Source organism: Pocillopora damicornis, chromosome 8 (assembly GCF_964200805.1).
Source record: "Pocillopora damicornis chromosome 8, jaPocDami1.2, whole genome shotgun sequence".
Taxonomy (NCBI): domain Eukaryota; kingdom Metazoa; phylum Cnidaria; class Anthozoa; order Scleractinia; family Pocilloporidae; genus Pocillopora; species Pocillopora damicornis.
The window spans coordinates 15305105-15324219 of NC_142677.1; the positions used below are offsets into that span (position 1 = coordinate 15305105).

At 38.4% G+C, this 19115-nt stretch overlaps 3 protein-coding genes and 2 long non-coding RNA genes across 7 annotated transcripts; 3 read left to right on the forward strand and 2 right to left on the reverse strand.

Moving 5' to 3' along the window:
• Positions 1-1501: 1501 nt before the first annotated feature.
• On the reverse strand, positions 1502-3226 carry LOC149041597 (uncharacterized). The gene is made up of 4 exons (XM_089180895.1): positions 2896-3226; positions 2404-2697; positions 2183-2314; positions 1502-1915 (listed from the first exon to the last, which is right to left on the reverse strand). The coding sequence occupies exons 1-4, from the start codon at positions 3224-3226 to the stop codon at positions 1722-1724; spliced, it is 951 nt and encodes a 316-aa protein (XP_089037021.1). The 3' UTR covers positions 1502-1721.
• A 405-nt stretch (positions 3227-3631) lies between these two features.
• LOC113675895 (tetratricopeptide repeat protein 28) lies at positions 3632-5765 on the forward strand. Its single transcript, XM_089214871.1, has one exon. The coding sequence runs from the start codon at positions 3681-3683 to the stop codon at positions 4833-4835; it is 1155 nt and encodes a 384-aa protein (XP_089070997.1). The 5' UTR covers positions 3632-3680; the 3' UTR covers positions 4836-5765.
• Positions 5766-5917: 152 nt separating this feature from the next.
• On the forward strand, positions 5918-7833 carry LOC149041598 (uncharacterized). Its single transcript, XR_016189281.1, has 3 exons — positions 5918-6840; positions 6974-7038; positions 7188-7833. It is a non-coding gene; the product is annotated as an uncharacterized LOC149041598 (long non-coding RNA).
• A 552-nt stretch (positions 7834-8385) lies between these two features.
• On the reverse strand, positions 8386-9779 carry LOC149041599 (uncharacterized). The gene is made up of 2 exons (XR_016189282.1): positions 9177-9779; positions 8386-8722 (listed from the first exon to the last, which is right to left on the reverse strand). It is a non-coding gene; the product is annotated as an uncharacterized LOC149041599 (long non-coding RNA).
• Positions 9780-12826: 3047 nt separating this feature from the next.
• LOC149041600 (uncharacterized) lies at positions 12827-18295 on the forward strand. 3 transcript variants are annotated; one of them, XM_089214864.1, is made up of 2 exons: positions 12827-12942; positions 13823-18295. In XM_089214864.1, exon 2 carries the CDS (start codon positions 13839-13841, stop codon positions 16746-16748), a length of 2910 nt encoding a protein of 969 aa, XP_089070990.1. In that variant the 5' UTR covers positions 12827-12942; positions 13823-13838; the 3' UTR covers positions 16749-18295. The 3 variants fall into 3 exon arrangements, with proteins under 3 accessions (XP_089070990.1, XP_089070988.1, XP_089070989.1); XM_089214862.1 differs by having other exon boundaries at positions 12829-12942; positions 13538-18295; XM_089214863.1 differs by having other exon boundaries at positions 12832-12942; positions 13699-18295.
• Positions 18296-19115: the final 820 nt, after the last annotated feature.

A 19115-nucleotide genomic window follows, 5' to 3' on the forward strand; every position in this document is an offset into this window, starting at 1 on the left:
TTCACCAGTTACTGATTTGGGGCGATAGTACACACCAACTGGAATTGATGAGCCGTTGTCCAGTGATGTACCTACGACCACTTCGGCGCTTGTTAAGAGCTTTTTTTTTTTATTTCCTCAGGATCAGAAATGGAGTTGCTGCTGAAATTATTTTGGTCTATTTGAGTTGTTAGCCCAACCACCATTTTCTGAAGTGAATCATATTCTAGGCCAGGTTTTAATGCAGTTCCATCAATAGCTTGTGACAATGGTATAACGTTCAACTTGTCTGTAGAAACAAGCGCTGGCAAATCAGCTTGTCGATTGAAGGCAAAGGAATACAAGGACAATAGATGCGGTTTTATCACCCCACTGGCTGTAGTATAACCAGCTTGAAAGCGTTTTGACGAATTTGTTGACGGACCGCAAAGATTGAAATCAGAAAACGTGTTGAATTCTTTCAGTCCCCCTCTCCCAGTTCCAAAGAAACCAGGCCCTCTCACAAAATTTCGTGTCCGACTACCTCCGAGATACTTGATAGTGTCAAAAAACTCGCACACATCTCGGTCCCATGTGAAATCTGAAGCAGACTTAGGATCAACTAGAGCGAAAGATGTAGTGTTGTCAATAAATTTGTAGTAGAGACAGTCTTCCGGGATCTTTCCTTTCTCAAGAAGTTGTTTGAGTTTAATAGCAACTGGATGGGCATTCTCCACACACCTAGAAGAATAAACGTAGACAAACGTCTAAATGCGCAAAGACCACACACAGACCAATGCTAACAATTTGTCAATTCTCATAAATTATAGTGCAACAACATTTCCCCATTACGTAAGCAACCTCAACAAAACTCGCAAGCTTAGAGTTGGAGCCAATAGAAACTACAAGATCAAACACAAATGGACCATCTGTCCTCCATCTTTCTAGTTACATAAACACTCACAAGTTAAAACATGTCAAGTCATCATCCACGTTCGCATCGCTTATCACATGACCCTCCGGATCCTGTGTTGAATCTTTCTGGTCAACATAGCTAGCTTCATCAAAAGCACAATGTGTTTCTTCATCCCATGATTCAATACATGAACTGACAGTCTCATCATGGCTTTGAGACAAGTCTGCGGATTCTTCCAAATCTTCGTTAAGTAAACACTATCACTGTATAAGGAAATTATCACATACATGTATTATAGTTTTCGCAACATATAGATTCATTTCTGGTCATTGTTCATTGTGTTCACAATATCAGCCAGTATCAGGAATTTCAAAAGGGGAACAAAGAAGAACATATATAACATTGGGACACTACAAGCAATGGAGAATGCTCCAGATATTAAGCTTTGTAATGGATTTTTGGTATCATGATACAAATGCGAATTGTTTTTAGTAGTTCCACTATTTGCTAACTGCCATGCAACTATATTTTGGCAAAATATGATTTTCTTCTTACACATGAAACACACGTGCAAACATCAATTTGAAAAACATAAACTGCTTTATTTCATTAAGTTCAAAATGTCAACAAAAACTATGCATTAAGACTCTATCAGCAGTACTACAAATGCTGGTCAAAGACATTGGTTTTGAGATCTAAGGAAAAAGCTAAACAATCTTTGTGTGTACAACAAATATTATCTATTGGTACATGGTAATGACATGTCTATGCATGAGTTCTATAATAATCTAGATTTTCATCCAAAAAAAAGTTCTTTTATACAACAATATATTCTTCAGTAAGGTTTTTACTTGTCAGAGCCTGTTTCTATGGCATCAGCACCAGTAAAGTCCTCCTGCTCATCTTGTGACATGGAATTGCTGCTTGATGCTGAAGAAAGTCGTTCACAATTTCCTTTTTTCCAAAGGCTGTCCAGGGTGTGGTTGTTTTTCACTAAACGCTGTGCTTTCTCGTAATTTCTTTGGCACTTATTGAAATGTGCTACAAAGGACAAATTTTTAGCAAAGGTGAACAGTGTATTCCTAGGTTTACATTTCTCCACCATGGGGATTATTGAAAAAGTGATAAGGGAAGTTCAACTTAATTATAAACATTCATTAGTCTTTTAGAAGATCAGCTGAATACAAAAGACCAGAGTTACTATCACCTAAATACACTCGGAATTATTATTTTTTCTTATTCTGAGTACTGAAACATGTGATCTGCAGTAATGATATTGGTAAATTAAAAATATTTGTTTAAACTTACTGATTTTGAAGTAATTGACCTTCCCTTGGGTGGTTCTGCTGGACTTAGTACTGATAAAATACGGTTTCTTGCAGACTCCACAAGTAAATTTCACCTCATTAAGAGCTGAGCTTCCAGCAAGCTTCCCTAAGTCTAAGCGAGATAAAAGTAAACACATAAGTAAAGGTAAAAGTACAAGTAAAAGTAGAAATTCAAAAACCACCTATTTCATTAAAATTTACCTGCTTGAAGCTCATCTAATTCATGCTTCTGACGCACATTTCTCACAACTTTATTGTCTCGCAAAATATTTTGAACTAGTTCTTTATCTTCCAGACATTCTTGTCTTCTTTTCCTACTTCTATTTCTCGCAGAATCTGATGCTCCAGGCTCATTGTCTATGATGGCAATTTCTGGATCTTTATCTTCTGAAGAACTTGTTGAAGTACCAAGAGGTTCTTTTGGAGTTTGCTTCACACCCGGTACAAGCACCATTTTCTTGTCTGACCAATTAATTATTTTCTGTACCACATGTACTAAAAAAGATGAAAAAGAGGAAATTTTACTTTAGTATTTCATACTTATAACCTTCAAAGTAATTATCCTTTTCTAAGATCGAATAAGGATAATTTGTAACCCCCAATTTTCTAATACATATGTTGTGGTTATATTTATCATTAGTTCAAAACTTTTTCCTGCACTTTATGAATTCGACAGATCAGTTGTCTACTTACTATTGAGTTCACTTTGGGTTTCGTCAGAAACAAGGAGTGGCACTTCCATCTCCCACTGTTGTTGCGTAAGGATACGTAAATTCTTCGTTTTCCCGTGAGCACTCCTGGTCAGCCGGTACAGTTTCAGCTCGAAATTTCCCATACCCAGCGACGTAGCCATTTGCGAAATACCAAGAAAGTTGATCATATGCTTCCTGGCGTCCGTTAGATTTCTTTGGTCTATACCGATTGGAATTCTACTGCGATGTCTCTCAAAAGCATCTTCCTCGCCACATCTATAAAGGCTGATCAATACTTCCGCAGTTCCCGCCGATGCGGACGAGGCGGCCATTTTGCATGCAGAAGTCTGCTGAAAAACCGCTGACCACAGAATGTCTACAGAACTTATGCGCATGAGTACAAAGTATGCATGCTGACCAGTTCGGTTAGTTCTGCGCAGACTCTCCTCCTTTTGTTTCTAGTTTGCACGCCTTTATCATAAGAGCTAAGTTTGAACAAATCTTAGTCCTTTTTTCTAATATTATTGCTTTCTCTGTAAAACTTTTATTGACCTTTATTGAGTGAAATCGCTGTTCTAATACCTTTTAACACTTAACACTAAACTTTTTTTAAACGCTTAACATTAAAATTTTACCCATTTTAACACTAAACATTAAAAAAAAACGGCCAAATAACACTTGACACTAAACCCCATCCAGACCCTCACTGTAGAGCGCGGACGTGCTCGAGCTCTTGGCGACTTGCTGTCCAAGAAATATGGCATCCAAAGGCACAATTCACACGAAATGTATCTTAATATTCTCAGGAATCTTTCCATCAAGAACCCAAGTACGATCCTCTTCATGGCTACGCATCAGTTTGACAAATATTTCTGGGTTTTGGAGGGTGGGGAAATTCAGTTTATGTCTTTGAAATATAAAGTGGCAAAGGACGCCATAGAGTTGCTCACGTGTTTGCTAGGAGGAAAATCTGCGCCTGAATGCGAAGATCGCTCATTGTCAGCATACTATGGATTATCATCATCTAAGGAAATAAAAGACAAAAGCAAGCAGCGTCTCGTGGAAGAAGACGAAGAGGAAGAGGAAGAAAAGGTGGATACTAACCTCTATGAGTGGTATGATGATCTTTTCGCCCCTATTGCTGATCTTGTTCATCGTCAAGACATCATCATTATCCCTGAGGGTAAAGATTTTATGGTGCCATTTTGTGCATTATGTGATAACAACGACAAATTCCTGTCCGAGACCTTCCGAATCCGCCTAATTCCATCACTGACAGCACTAAGGATGATCCAGGACAGTCCTGAAGACTATCACAGTGCAACTGGGGCGTTGATCGTTGGTAATCCCTCTGTTCCCCCACAAACAAAGTTGCTATCATTACCAGCAGCAAGAAGAGAAGCACTGGAAATTGCAGAGTTGTTGGGTGTGTCGGCTACTGTAGGAGATGAAGCCCCAAAGAAACAGGTCCTCCGGCGGATTCAGGAAGTCAGTTTGATCCACATTGCTGCCCACGGTGATCCAGAAAGAGGGGAAATTGCTCTTGCCTCAAGTTTTCCATCTAGACGAAGTCCAAGAAAGGATGACTTCATGCTTACCATGGAAGACGTCGCAAAAGTTGGTACCCGAGCCAAGCTGGTTGTACTCAGCTGTTGTCACAGTGGCAAGGGACAGATTATGAAATCAGAGGGAGTTGTGGGTATCTCTCGCGCCTTTTTGGCAGCGGGAGCTCGCTCAGTGCTGGCTACCCTGTGGGCCGTGGATGACAGAGCCACGAAAGAGTTCATGATTCGTTTCTACGGACATCTTAAGCGCGATAAACTGAGTGCCAGTGAGGCCCTTCACCAGACCATGAAGTGGATGAGAGATTCCAAGAGATACAGAGTCAATGAGTGGGCACCATTTGTTCTGTTCGGAGATGACGTCAATCTGGACTTATAAAAAGGTGTTAACGTGAGGTCAAAAACTTTTAGCGATAGTTCTGAAATTATTTCGAGGTTATAATTATAGCAAACCTCGATACATAGCGCAAATAGTACTATTGCAGTCCCATGGAAACTTAAGTTGGTCAACTTGGAGCACAATGGCGAGAATTCTGCCCAAACCAACTGTTCCAAACGGACTTTCTTTATTCAAAATTATGTTGCGAATTTTCCAAGAAAGTTTTCAACATGATGTATAGTAACCTACATCATTTTATCTTTGCAGTTAACGTTGAAGCAAGTTAAGCAAGGAATGTGCAAATCCTGCAACAACAAAAAATTAGCTTTTCTTTGCTTACTCAAGTAGTTTCTTTTGTGAATTTTAATGTAGGTAGAAAACTGCGATAAGTTTGTTATAGAGCCGAAATACGCAATCAGTCAGTTTTTATTGGAGAAGGAGGAAGTTAATTTGCTTGAAATCGCATGAGCCAGTAATTAAGATGTGTTAACCCTTTAACTACCGGGAGTGATTGACACGTTACTTTTCCCTATATTACCCTTACATTATTCAGCAAACAGGTATATATTTACATTGATCTAACGCCAAATTCTCGTAACCAATTTGCATGGAAAGGTGTAATAGCTAGAGGGGAGAACGAACAATTGGTTCATGAGAGTTAAAGGGGCTAGTGAGGAATACCTGCAGCTGAGCTACAAAAGCATCGTGTCATTCACATCTTCTCGTGAAATTTACAGTTTGTTGTGACGATCATATGTATATATTACTAAATTACGTAATGTCCAATCCGGAATAATCTGCATTTGTTTTAAATTTAGGGTATCTCGTTTCTTTTTAGCCTATAGGCCACAGTAAGGCCGCAAATACGTTCTTCGAAAAAATGTTTTTACTCAAAAAATTAGAATTAATTATCTTGTGGAAGTCTTCCTAAACAAGTCTTCAATGGTCACGACCTGAAAACAATACAAAAACTTACCAGGAAATCAATGTGTGAACCATTGACATAAAGTTGTTCTCCTGTTATAGGAGCTAAGAAAAATTTTGTCAGGGTTAGGTATTAAGCGGTTTCCAAAACCAAAGTGATTACAACAGCCAAATATAACAAAGTTTAGAATCATCACTAGACAATTAAAACTAAAGGTGGAAAAAAAAACAGGCCATTGGTTTTAGTCTGATTGGTTGAGATGATGGCGCGAATCTTATTGACCAATCATGAAGCGAAGGAAAGCCAGACTAAAGCTCTCTGACTCTCCTCTGTGACTTTTAACTCTAAATTAAAAACTGATTTAATGCAACATGTTCTTGAAGAGGTATTATTACACCCAGGGATCATCTTGGTACGCATGTGTGAGACACAACTAGAGGAGCTTACTTTAGCGCAGATATGCTTAATTGACACTCGTCTTTTGTAGTGAAATCTTTCCTCTCATCTTTGTTTTCGATGGAGAACTCAGCGTGTATCGAGACACTGTACTATCAGAAAATTTGCTTTACAAGTTAGTTCAATCAAGCAAAACTTCTCTGTTTTTTCCAGACACACGGCTGTGTCGGTGACGAGTAAAGGAGATCAGTTTGGAAATCTATTTCATATATCCTGGGCGATTCGAAGCGGCGCGTCATTTCGGGAAGATACTCGGACACTTCTAAAAATATCAAAGTTGTACACTCAACAGTCTCGTAGCCGCGCCAACTTTCCATAGGTACGGGTATGAGTGCGCTTTCTTTATAAGGATGTGACTGATAGGACAGCGGCACACAGGTGCCAAAGATAGAGCCATTCATCTGCACACACCACTGCGTACTTAATCGGCGCATCGTTTATCCCCTTCTCTTTTCCATTGTTTAAATTGTGTTTGTCGAACGCACTAACGACCTGCTCAATCAAAATATCGTGACTTCATATGCTCCAGAGGAGATGATTGGGGTTTAAGAGGTAATAATCTGAATGTATCCCCCAGTGTACTTTGTTTCATGGGTTAGAGTCGTGGAGAAAGTATTAAACGGGGTAAGTTTCTGAAGAAACTGTGGTGCTGTTTCGAGCGTTAGACCTTCGTCAGAGCGCTCTGCAATTTGAAGAAAGTCGCCAATGATTAGCTACAAAAAAACTCGCTGATTTACTGAGTTTTTGGATTTTTTAGATGCGCTTTTCACCAATCGAAATGGGACACGTAAACCCCATGACATGTAAGCCCCATGAGCTCAGGTAAGTTCCAGAGAAGAAACGTTTTTACTTGGGCTTTCCAAAGGAAACGCCCGATTTGAAATTCCGACTTCGTTTTTCTTCCGTTTAGTTGCAAATCGCAGTCAAGTCCTTAAAACGCATGCACGACGGTCTTTTTTTTTTTTACTCAGACGCATGCGCGATCTTTTCACTGATGAGCACATGGCATATGGTGCGATGGCGGAAGAAGAGAAGTTTTAGCAGTGCAAAATCAGCACAGATATTAAGTATAGTACGCCGAAAACGCATATTAAATATGCACACAGCGTTCGTGGTAGACCCACACTAAAAGATGTCGAGCATTTTCGGAACGGATTGGTCTGCGAACCTTTTGAGAAATCTCTTTATGAGCGAACATTTATGAGTGAACCTTCAGCAAGAAACATGCTGTTCTGTTATGGAAATGCTAAAAACTATTGAATAAAACGACATTTAAGTTTAACTGTTGTGAAAAATTCGTCAAAGTATAAGAAAGATAAAATATCGAGCCAGTCAATATTTAACATTGCTTTTTTCTTGTAACAAACTGATGTGTTCTCGCAAGAGTAAGGCTCACAGCAAGTTATTGTAACTATAAATTAAGCAGAGACAAAATCCTTGTCCTCAAATATATGTTGACCTTACCAAAACAATAGCAGCTCCATATAGTCTGGGTAACGAGTTTGTTTTTAGACAGAATGTAGTTCAACAATGTGTGCCAATGAGTTCGTGCTCTTTGATTTACAATAACACATATGGGAACAACTCTGCATATGAACTTATACCTCGTAAATAAATTTTTTTATTTTTTTTGTTGGATGATAAGTTCTACTATTAAACCCTTAAAATAATTATCAATGTAATTAGTAGACATGCAGTCATATGAAAAAATATTAAAACTATCCTAATCTTACAGTCTGTCTTTATCCTCAGTGCTTATATACAGAATGAAAACAACTAGATAATCTTCATATGTAAACGAAAATTCGCAATTACTGTAGTTGGTAGACTCTGAATTTTTTGTCCATTATCAACTGCTACAAACTAAATAGTCATTTTTCATTCAAGGGCTATTGAAAATAGCGGTTTTCATTGGAGTGATTTCAATAAGCCTGGGTACTGCAGATGAATCATATTGAAGTTATTACATACTAAATGCTTTGTCATCTTTTGTTACTTTGCATGTTTTAGAGTAATTTTCATTGCCCCATGAAATAAAAAAAGAGACTCTTTGGTTTGTAGTAGTTGATATTGAACAAAAGAAAACGAAAGATTCACAACACACCACTAACTATTAGTTACCCTATTTTTTCACAGAAAATGAAAGTCACTCAAAACACCAACAGTTAATTAGTACTCTCCAGGTTTATTGAAATCACTCTAACCAATAAACTAGAATGAATTAACTAAAGTATACTAACCCTGTAACTCCAAATAGAAACAAACAAATTGGAAGGTAATAGTGCAAAATATGCTAAAGTATATTTCACAGGTTTATGAGAACCACTCTAACAACCTCATAAAATTCATTGTTCATCTGCTAATAAGCTCTGGTGGTGACGTTTTGTTTTCTCTTGGTGATAAGAAACATAAACAATTGATTTTCTTGCGTGGGTTAAGTGTCAACACCCTAGCACTTGGGGCTGTTATAATTAAAAGCTATCTCAGCCTGGAATCTTTTGTTAACCTAGAAAAGAAAACATAAAAGGACAGCCTATTTGGCAAATGACTCACCCTGCTTCAACCCCTTAACCCACAAAACAAAATTTGATCAAGTCAAAGCTGAAAAAAATGGAGATAGTGTCTAGTAATAAGTATTGAAATGATAGCCAATAATATGTGGCACTGCCTCCCCCACCCCACCCCAGAAAAGGATCTTCACACTAAATAAAAAATGCTGTTTTCCGCTCTCTGTATACATATGTGAGAAACCTGCATCTCTGGCATACCAAGACAGAGAACATTCACAGGATGAACCAATAATTGCATAAAAAACTTAGGCAAATGTAGGCACAAAAAAAAACTTTCTCTTCAACAGAAAGCCTAGTGAGTGAATGCAAATACGCATCCAGTTTTTTTTTTTAATACACTGTTCTAACTGTAGGAAATAGACACCACTACATCAAATTGCATGTACATACCACTGTCTTCTTTCTTCTCTAAATGGTGCTAGAGTTGAGGTCAAGCAGGTTTTCTCTCCATGCTGTAAATGGATTGCAGGTTAGTGGATGCTGGTTAATGAGTCAGAACAAATAAATGAGCAGAGAGTTTTCAAAATGCTGCATGCGCAGGAGGAAATTGTCAAGGTGGATTACCAAGCAGTGAGACAAATCAAAGAGACAGCTTGTGTTGAAACTGGATTCTGCCATCAATGAATTGATTAGCGTGTGGTCACAACAATGGAGCTGAAAGATTCTGATGTGCACAAGATGCCCAGGAGAAAGACAGTAATTAATATCCTAATGGTAAGTATTGCATGTGGCTTTTGCTGTACATTGATTCTCGTTTTCTATTTTGGATGATGATTTTCATTGTGATTTACATGTTTAATGTTAGCCTTGATCAAAGAGTCTGATGACTCAGGAGTAATTTGTTACTGCAGCCTGGTGAGAATCAGACAAAGCTTACTGTTTTCTCTTACAGATCAATGCACTTGACTCAGGAGAACACTAAAAAAGCTTTAAATTACTTGCCTCCAGCTTGAGATTTACAAACTTTTTTTAAACATCCTGCATGTGTTATTTTGGGGGTAAACCATAGAAAGTGTCAGTGGTCTTGTAGAATTCAAACATACATATGTGTATATATATATATATATATATATATATATATATATTTATATATGTGTGTGTGTATGTATATATATCTAGAAACATACAACTGCACTGTATTCAATTTTTGTTTAGTGACCACTTAAATCAATTGACAGTTTTGACCAAGTTAATTTGCTTTTAGACAACTTGCCCAACCACTTGCCTTGCAGTGACAAGTCAAACCCAAGACCCAAGCCAGCTCAGCTTCCTAACCATCCTTTGCAAACTGACACTGTAAAACATAAAACTTAAGATTCTTATGCATGCAAAAAAGACAGTTGTTCAGACAGGGTAGTACATGTGCATATGCATGCACATAGGGGCTAGCATTCAGTAAACTTTGCAAGCGACTTTGTAGAATTTTGCTGGTTACTTCAGTCATTTGCTGAAGTTGCTACTAAGGTCACAGTATGGATTTACTGGTATATGCACTGTAAAATGTTATAACCAACACAGTTACCTTTTTTTAAAAATCTTCCCACTTCAAAATTTATTGTAAACTCTGTCTTCAGCCAATAGCTCAAGTTGATACAAATATGATATAAAGATTTACTTAAAAAGTCATACCCTACATACTTGACTTTTGGAAATATTTTCTGTCAGAAGTTATAAACATGAAAGAAACAAAAAATGATATTGTTATTGTTGTCTTGATGTACATTTATCAATCCACATAGTTTATAATTGTATTTTGTAATTGCCATCAGGGTGGTTTTCTCAAAAGTTTTCTTTTACATTTCTTTACAGCTTAATTTTGTCTCCAAGAAAATACTCTCAGGCAGGGAGGAAACTGTTGTATCACCATCATTATTTTACAGTATTGTTAGCCTTGAAAATCTGTCAGTGAGAGTTTCAAAAAGTTGTTAGCATAAAATATTTTAGGGAAGGATTGCTATGTCAAAACAAAATATTCTTCACACCTATGTTCACAAAATTGAGTGCTATTAGCTGCATTGTACTTTTTGCAGAGTACAGTGCTCATTGTGCTGTTTCTTTGTAGTTGTAATTTAAAGAGTGTGTTTATGTTAGTTTCCAGGCTTAACCTGTGGAATATTCAGTAGTTTCTTAAACACTGTTTTGATGTATGTCTATCTTAGTCAAAACATGGACTGTACTTGAAGTTCCACAAGCTGCAATTTGCTGCCCGCTTGGCTGTCTTTGCAGTGGTGGCTATTATTGGAGTTCATGTACCTTCACCTGCTGTTTGTGGGTGTTCTTCTGCAAACCACCAGCCCCAGGCAAGAATATCAACCTCAAAGACTTTGAGGACAAGTTTTCATATGATGAGGAGTTTGAAGCTCCAGCTTTGGAACATAAGGTTCCCATTGAGAAGCAGAAGGTGGTCCTTGATGCATGAAAGCAACCATTTTAAAAAATACACTTGTAATTGTTAAACTTAATCTAGTTATCTTTTTTTGTTTTTGTAATGGTGAGTTGCTCTATTTGTCTGACATAGTTGGGTTGTTACATATCAAGCATGATTAATTGTACCAAAACTGTATGTGTACTGGTATTTAGTATGATGTAATAAAGTCAAAAGGTTCAAAGTCTGATCAGGACCACAGTGAGCTCTGATAGCTGAAGGTTTTCCATTGAGTTTGTTTGGCCCAGGGCTTCAAGCAGCTTTCTTTGTTTTTCAACTTAAAATCTCAAAGCTATGTTATCTATTGTGAACTCAAAGCTATTATTCTGAATATATATACAGGAGCAATCAACCAATTAAAATATATACTCTAGAAAGTTATGGTCAAAATGTATTTTTTTTTTCGTTAGCTTGTGTACTATCCACTCTGTCAGAAAATCAGGAATTTTACCAGTATTTGTGACTTGTGTTATTTCAAGGTTGCATATTAAGGTTAGTGAATAGGAGAGGATTAGACTGTAACTTGTTCCACCAATTCTGTGGGCAAACTATGATAAATTGCGTTAGAAAATACAGCAAACAAAAAATCATGATCCTAAACCTACTAAACAATCTCTAGCACCCCTATTTCCATTCCAGAAAAATTTATGGAGAACAAACTTTTGGAACCCTTGTGACCATGATGACAAAGTCTTGGTCACTGTTAGTGAATTTTTTAAAGTTCACAGAGGGACCACTGTTGCTTGAGATTGGTGGCAGTAACTAGTTTCCATACCTTTTTATGATTGTAGGTAGGACACCTTTTTTTTCTTTTGATAGATTGCCAAGCAATGCTTTCTGAGATGTTATCTTTTAGTGTCCCATATCTAACAGTATTCTTTATTTTTTATGTAACAGGAAAAATAGATATTTGAATTGTTTTGTTTGAATAATGACCGGTTTACTTGCTATAGCATTTTACATGATTTTACATCTGTAAGTGGTAAAATCGATTAAGTTATAAGAAACTTTTGTTTGTATATATAGATGTAAACACTTGTTCTGAAATAAATGTGCATGTTACGCTGTGAAAAAGTGGGTTTCGAGTCTGTCTGCAGTGAATTTTTTTGTTGACCACATTTTTGTGGAGTTGCAGTCTTGCTCTTGGTGCAAGCCCAGGCTGAGTGACTATGGTTCGTTGTCTTATCCTCCGGCTCACTAAGTGATACATTGCTCTCCTGTCAAGTGCAGTACGAGCTTGAGTCGCACATGATTTCTAACTTTGCTCTCTCCTTGTGAATTTACTCTTTGCAATATTTGGTACTATTCATAACTATAGTAAACCCAGTCAAATATTAAATCTAGTTTCAACAGGCAGAGGGGATCAATTTATAAAGCTGACTATTACTGAAGGCGCGGTTTTTCTATGAAACTATTATCAGACTAACCCCTTGTTTCCTTCTTTGTTGCTGATTCCTCAGCTATCTTTCCACGTCATTCGTTCATATTGCTCTGTTTTCTTCTTCATAACCTTTATAACGCATTTTCTGTCCTTCGACACCAGTTCATCTACCATCTGTGCGGTTCGATTTTCTGCTATAGAGTTGCAAGAGGCCAGCGGACTAGTTTGCATAGTAAGTAGGTCAGTGCAAGACTAAGGCAAATACGCGTTAACTTCACGAGTCAAATACCAAAGCATCGCGACAAATAAGAACAAGTTCCTAGAGTGAAACTAAGTGAGAGGTGACAGAGGTTGGTATACATCACTACTCGTTATCTATGTTACAAAATTATCAGAGAAAATCATGGTAATCGCTGTTGGAGCAAAGGCCGGAAGTAGGGGGAAGTGCGTTTTTAGTTTCGTATACTGAGGTCTGTTGACACTTTGCTGACGGAAATACAACCAACGACTTAAGATTTCATCAACTTTCCCCTAAGATGAAGTTTCTTTTTCTTTTTCAACATCCTAAACTGTAAGATAGTCTAATTACAGGAGATTTATTCGTTTATTTGCTCGAATGTATCCATGGATTATCAGCACGCTGTGTGTATATTTATGCGAGGAAATAATCTCAAATTGTTCGAGTAAATGAAGGGTTACCAACCGAGTTACTCTTTTAAACTACATACTTCCTTAACGAGTACAAAAGTAGGTAAATAAAGAAGCGATCCACGTTCAACAACGAGCAATAACTCTACACTAGGCCCTCTCTAATTCGCAAGAAACCGGGGGCTGGCCATTACACCTTTGAATAAATTTAATGATCGGAAAGATATATTTTCTTTTAACACATTGAGTCACTTACCCACAGACAACTTCTTACTGGACTGTATTTTTAACTTTTAGGACCTGTCGCTGAGAATAGATATTCGATTAATATTTTGCCGTGTTTGAAATTAAAAATCATCCAGCTCCCACGCGTTTCCTTTTAAGTGTTCATACAATAAACTGTTGGCTGCTGTGAGGGGGTTAATAGTGACGTCATCCATGTATCCCTCCCCTAATAGATCATGAGGAAGAACCAATCAAAAGGCGTGTGGGACTCAGCTTATCATATAAATGGTCACACTCTCTCGCTTCTGTGAAAATCGTGGTGTGGTGACGGGGTAATTTTTGTGACCTTATCCACAGATTCGGAGAAATCAAAATGAATAATTTCCTCATAACATGCAGGGTAGCAGACTTTCTCTTCAACAGTCATCTGTATCACAAAGCTATTGATATGTACAAGGAGGCCCAAGTCTTGTTGAAAAGAAATAAAGTCGAACGTGGTAACGACCCTGAACTTTTGTTACATTATAAACTAGCAATTTCTTACGGTTGTGTAAATGAGTTCAAGAAAGCATTGGATTGCTACAAAAGGCTTTTAAAAATCAACGAAGAAGTTGGGAATAGAGACTGGGAAGTAAGAGCATACAGAGGCATCACTAAAATGCACAGTTTTATGGGTCAACACGCGCAGTCGATTTTCTTTTTACGAAAACTTCTTCAAATTGCTAAAGAAACTGAGGACAAACGAGCAGTAATAGAGACTTATTTAGCAATGGGTTATAATTATTACAATCTGAATAAGCGAGATAAATTCATCGAGTGTCACAAGGACGCACTTAAAATCTGTGGAGAGATCGGAGATAGACGAAAGGAAGGAGAAATACTTTGTACGCTTGGTTACACCTACAAAGACCTCACTAATTTCCCCGAAGCGATCAGATACCTAAAAAATTCCTTGCAATTATTCGAAGAAATTGGCGAATGCAAAGAAAAGGGAGGCTCATATCAAGCTCTGGGCATGACCTACCACGAGAAGGGTGATTTTGGCAAAGCTCTCGAATACCATTTCAAGTCTTTGGAGTTGATGATGAAACATGGAGAAGAAGTCGATGTGGGTGTCTGCTATAACAACATTGGTACTACTTACAATGCAATCGGTAAACACAGCGAAGCACTTGAGTATTTCAAAAACACTCTTGAAATTATGAAAAAATGTGGGAACAAAGTAGCGCTAGGAAAAGCCCACCACGGTCTTGGCCTGTGCTATACTTCGATCGGTCAGTTCGCAGACGCTATCGAACACCAGGTTGAAGCAGTAAAAATCCTTGGGGAAACTGGACTCAAATTTGAAAAGGGTCGAGCCCTCGCTGTACTGGGAACGTCTTACAGCACAATTGGCCACAAAAGAGAAGCTATGAATAGTTTTCAGGAGGCCATTCAATGTGGTCGGGCAGTTGGGGATAAGAGAGTAGAATCAAATGTCTACCATGGTCTTGGCGATATGTACGTTTGTTTGGGAGACACTGAAAACGGAGAGATGTATCTAAAGAAATCTCTTGCTCTAGCAAAAGAGACCAGAGATAAAAGTAACGAAGCCAAGACCTACGCAGGACTCGGGTTCTGCTACATGTGTTGTGGTCGATATACCGAATCTGTTGAAAACTTGAAGTTAGGAATTTCTCTAATGCAAGAAATTGGAGATAAACCCGGCGAAGCTACAGCTTTGATAAATCTCGGATCCGTACATCAGAAAATTGGAAAACTCAAGAAAGCAAGGCAATTTCTGCAAAAAGCACTTCAAATTACACGTCAAATCGGAGATAAAGGAGCAGAACAACAGGCTCTTACCTTGCTAGGGATTTGTAATAGGTGGGAAGGAGAGGTAAAGAAGGCACGTGATTGCTTTTCACAGAGCATCACTTGCGCCGAAAAGAACCGAGAGCTACTTCGAGATGAACATAAACTATCTTTGGACAACGTAACCTTCACTACCTATTACGAATTATGTTCGCTTCATATCAGTCGAGGACATTTTGCTGAGGCGTTGTGCACTGTAGAGCGCGGACGTGCTCGAGCTCTTGGCGACTTGCTGTCCAAGAAATATGGCATCCAAAGGCACAATTCACACGAAATGTATCTTAATATTCTCAGGAATCTTTCCATCAAGAACCCAAGTACGATCCTCTTCATGGCTACGCATCAGTTTGACAAATATTTCTGGGTTTTGGAGGGTGGGGAAATTAAGTTTATGTCTTTGAAATATAAAGTGGCAAAGGACGCCATAGAGTTGCTCACGTGTTTGCTAGGAGGAAAATCTGTGCCTGAATGCGAAGATCGCTCATTGTCGGCATACTATGGATTATCATCATCTAAGGAAATAAAAGACAAAAGCAAGCAGCGTCTCGTGGAAGAAGACGAAGAGGAAGAGGAAGAAAAGGTGGATACTAACCTCTATGAGTGGTATGATGATCTTTTCGCCCCTATTGCTGATCTTGTTCATCGTCAAGACATCATCATTATCCCTGAGGGTAAAGATTTTATGGTGCCATTTTGTGCATTATGTGATAACAACGACAAATTCCTGTCCGAGACCTTCCGAATCCGCCTAATTCCATCACTGACAGCACTAAGGATGATCCAGGACAGTCCTGAAGACTATCACAGTGCAACTGGGGCGTTGATCGTTGGTAATCCCTCTGTTCCCCCACAAACAAAGTTGCTATCATTACCAGCAGCAAGAAGAGAAGCACTGGAAATTGCAGAGTTGTTGGGTGTGTCGGCTACTGTAGGAGATGAAGCCACAAAGAAACAGGTCCCTTGGCGGATTCAGGAAGTCAGTTTGATCCACATTGCTGCCCACGGTGATCCAGAAAGAGGGGAAATTGCTCTTGCCTCAAGTTTTCCATCTAGACGAAGTCCAAGGAAGGATGACTTCATGCTTACCATGGAAGACGTCGCAAAAGTTGGTACCCGAGCCAAGCTGGTTGTACTCAGCTGTTGTCACAGTGGCAAGGGACAGATTATGAAATCAGAGGGAGTTGTGGGTATCTCTCGCGCCTTTTTGGCAGCGGGAGCTCGCTCAGTGCTGGCTACCCTGTGGGCCGTGGATGACAGAGCCACGAAAGAGTTCATGATTCGTTTCTACGGATATCTTAAGCGCGATAAACTGAGTGCCAGTGAGGCCCTTCACCAGACCATGAAGTGGATGAGAGATTCCAAGAGATACAGAGTCAATGAGTGGGCACCATTTGTTCTGTTCGGAGATGACGTCAATCTGGACTTATAAAAAGGTGTTACACCTTTGAACTGCTTAACAGAAACGATCTTTCATCGGGTCCAAAACTTTAACTATCCTACTGATGGTGTATATAGGTCTTACCATTTCAGCCGGCATTCTGAAAGTAACATGCAGTTGTTGATTCTCAGTTATAACGAGTAGCAAACATCGAGAAATCATTAACCTACTAAGACCAAGATGAAACTTTTTCTATTGATTTTGTTGATGGTGATGTTCTTCATTTTTTCGCAGACGTTGGACCTAACGTGAGGTCAAAAACATCTAGCGATAGTTCTGAAATTGTTTCGAAGTTATAATTACAGCAAACCTAGTTATTGTGCAAAATATATAGCACAAGTAGTACCATTGCGATGCTGTGAATATTTAATTTCGTAAATTTGGAGTACAATGGCCGCGAGAACTCTGCTCTGACCAATAGTCCCAAACGGACCTTTTTTATTCAAAATTATGTTACGAATTTTCCAAGTAAAATGTTTTTGAGGATAAGTTTTCAACATGATATATTGTAACCATACATCTTTTTAATTTTGCAGTAAACGTTGAATATGATTTTAACAAAAGTGAGTACATGTAAACCATAAAGCAAGGTATGCGCAAATCCTGCAACAAAAAAACATATAGCTTTTCTTTGATTACTCAAGTAGCTTTTTTTTGTAAATTTGATGTCGGCAGAAAACTGCGATAAGTTTATTATAAAGCCAAAATACACAATCAGTCAGTTTTTATTGGAGGAGGACGAAGAACATCTACCATATTATTTGATTTTCGCTTTGTCAAATGGCGTCTTATTTGCCTGAAATCGCATGAGCCAGTAGTTGAGATATCTTAACCCTTTAACTCCCATGAGTGATTGACTCTCAACTTCTCCCTATATTATCCATACATTATCAAGCAAACAGGTAACGAGTAATGAGAATACTCAGATTTATTAGGAGGGAGTTGTTACATTGATCTAAAGCCAAATTCTCGTAACCAATTTGCATGGAAATATGTAACAGCTAGAGGGGAGAACGAACAATTGGTTTACGAGAGTAAAGGGGTTAATGAGGGATACCTGCGGCTGAGCTACAAAAGCATCGTCTCATTCACATCTTCTGGAGAAATTTACAGTTTCTTGCGATGATCATATTTATATATTAATAAATTATGCGATGTCCAATCCAGAATACCGAGTTCCATGCGTTTTCAATACACTTTCAGAAATTAGAGACGAACTCTTTTAACTGTTCGAGTCTTACTTCTTTGACTAGATATGATGAAAAATTCAATATTTGACCTTCAAAATGGGGGGTCGACTTAAACACGAGTAAATACGGTAATCTGCATTTGTTTTAAATGTAGGGTATTTCGTTTCCTTTTTAGCTTACAGGCCACAGTAAGGCCGCAGATACGTTCTTCAAAAAAAGGTGCTTACTCAAAGGAAAAAATGAAAATGAATTCTCTTGTGGAGATCTTCCTAAACAAGTCTTCAGTGTTCACGACCTGAATACAATTAAAAAACTTAACAGGGAATCAGTGTGTGAACCATTAGCATAAGGTTGTTCCTCTGCTATAGAAGCTTAGAAAAATTTTGCCAGGGTTAGGTACTAAGCGCTTCCGAAACCAAAGTGATTCCAACAGCCAATTGAAACAAAGTTTAGAATCATCACAAGGCAATTAGAACTAAAAGTAGGAAAGAAAAAACAGGCAAACTGCTTGAGGCGCGGGAAAACGTGTGGGACCAAGTTGCCACTGGATCTAGTTTTACATTGGTTGCAACGGTGGCGCGAATCTTATAGACAAATCATGAAGCGAAGAGAAGCCAAACTAGAGCGACTTTTATTACTTTTGACACTAAATTAAAAACTGATTTAATGCAAACGTGTTCATGAGGAGGGATTATCACACCCGTGGACCATCTTGGAATACATGAGTGAGAGAGGGAGGGAGCTTACTTTAGCGCAGATACGCTTAATGGAAACTCGTCTTATGTAATGAAATCTTTCCTCTCATCTTTATTTTGGATGGAAAACTCAACGCGTGGTATCAGATAATTTGCTTTACAAATTAGTTCAGTCGAGCAAAACTTCTCTGTTTTTCCTGGCACACGGTTGTGTTGGTGACTAGTAAACGAGATCAGTTTAGAAATCTATTTCATATACCCCGGGCGATTCGAAGCGGCGCGTCATTTCAGGAAGATACTTGGACACTTACTTCTAAAAATATCATACGCACAACAGTCTCGTAGCAGCACCAACTTTCAATAATTACAGGTATGTGTGCGCTTTTCTTATAAGGATGTGATTGATAGGACAGTACAAAGGTACCAAAAATAAAGCCATTCATCTACAAACACCACTGCCCACATGATCGGCG

Excerpts from the sequence above, each read along its gene's own strand:
- LOC113675895 (XM_089214871.1), top strand. The coding sequence starts at position 3,681 with ATGTATCTTAATATTCTCAGGAATCTTTCCATCAAGAACCCAAGTACG.
- LOC149041597 (XM_089180895.1), bottom strand. The coding sequence starts at position 3,226 with ATGGCCGCCTCGTCCGCATCGGCGGGAACTGCGGAAGTATTGATCAGC. Across the intron at positions 2,315-2,403 it reads ATTAGATGAGCTTCAAGCAG|ACTTAGGGAAGCTTGCTGGA; the intron begins GTAAATTTTAAT and ends TATCTCGCTTAG. Across the intron at positions 1,916-2,182 it reads GGTCAATTACTTCAAAATCA|CACATTTCAATAAGTGCCAA; the intron begins GTAAGTTTAAAC and ends TGTCCTTTGTAG.
- LOC149041600 (XM_089214864.1), top strand. The coding sequence starts at position 13,839 with ATGAATAATTTCCTCATAACATGCAGGGTAGCAGACTTTCTCTTCAAC.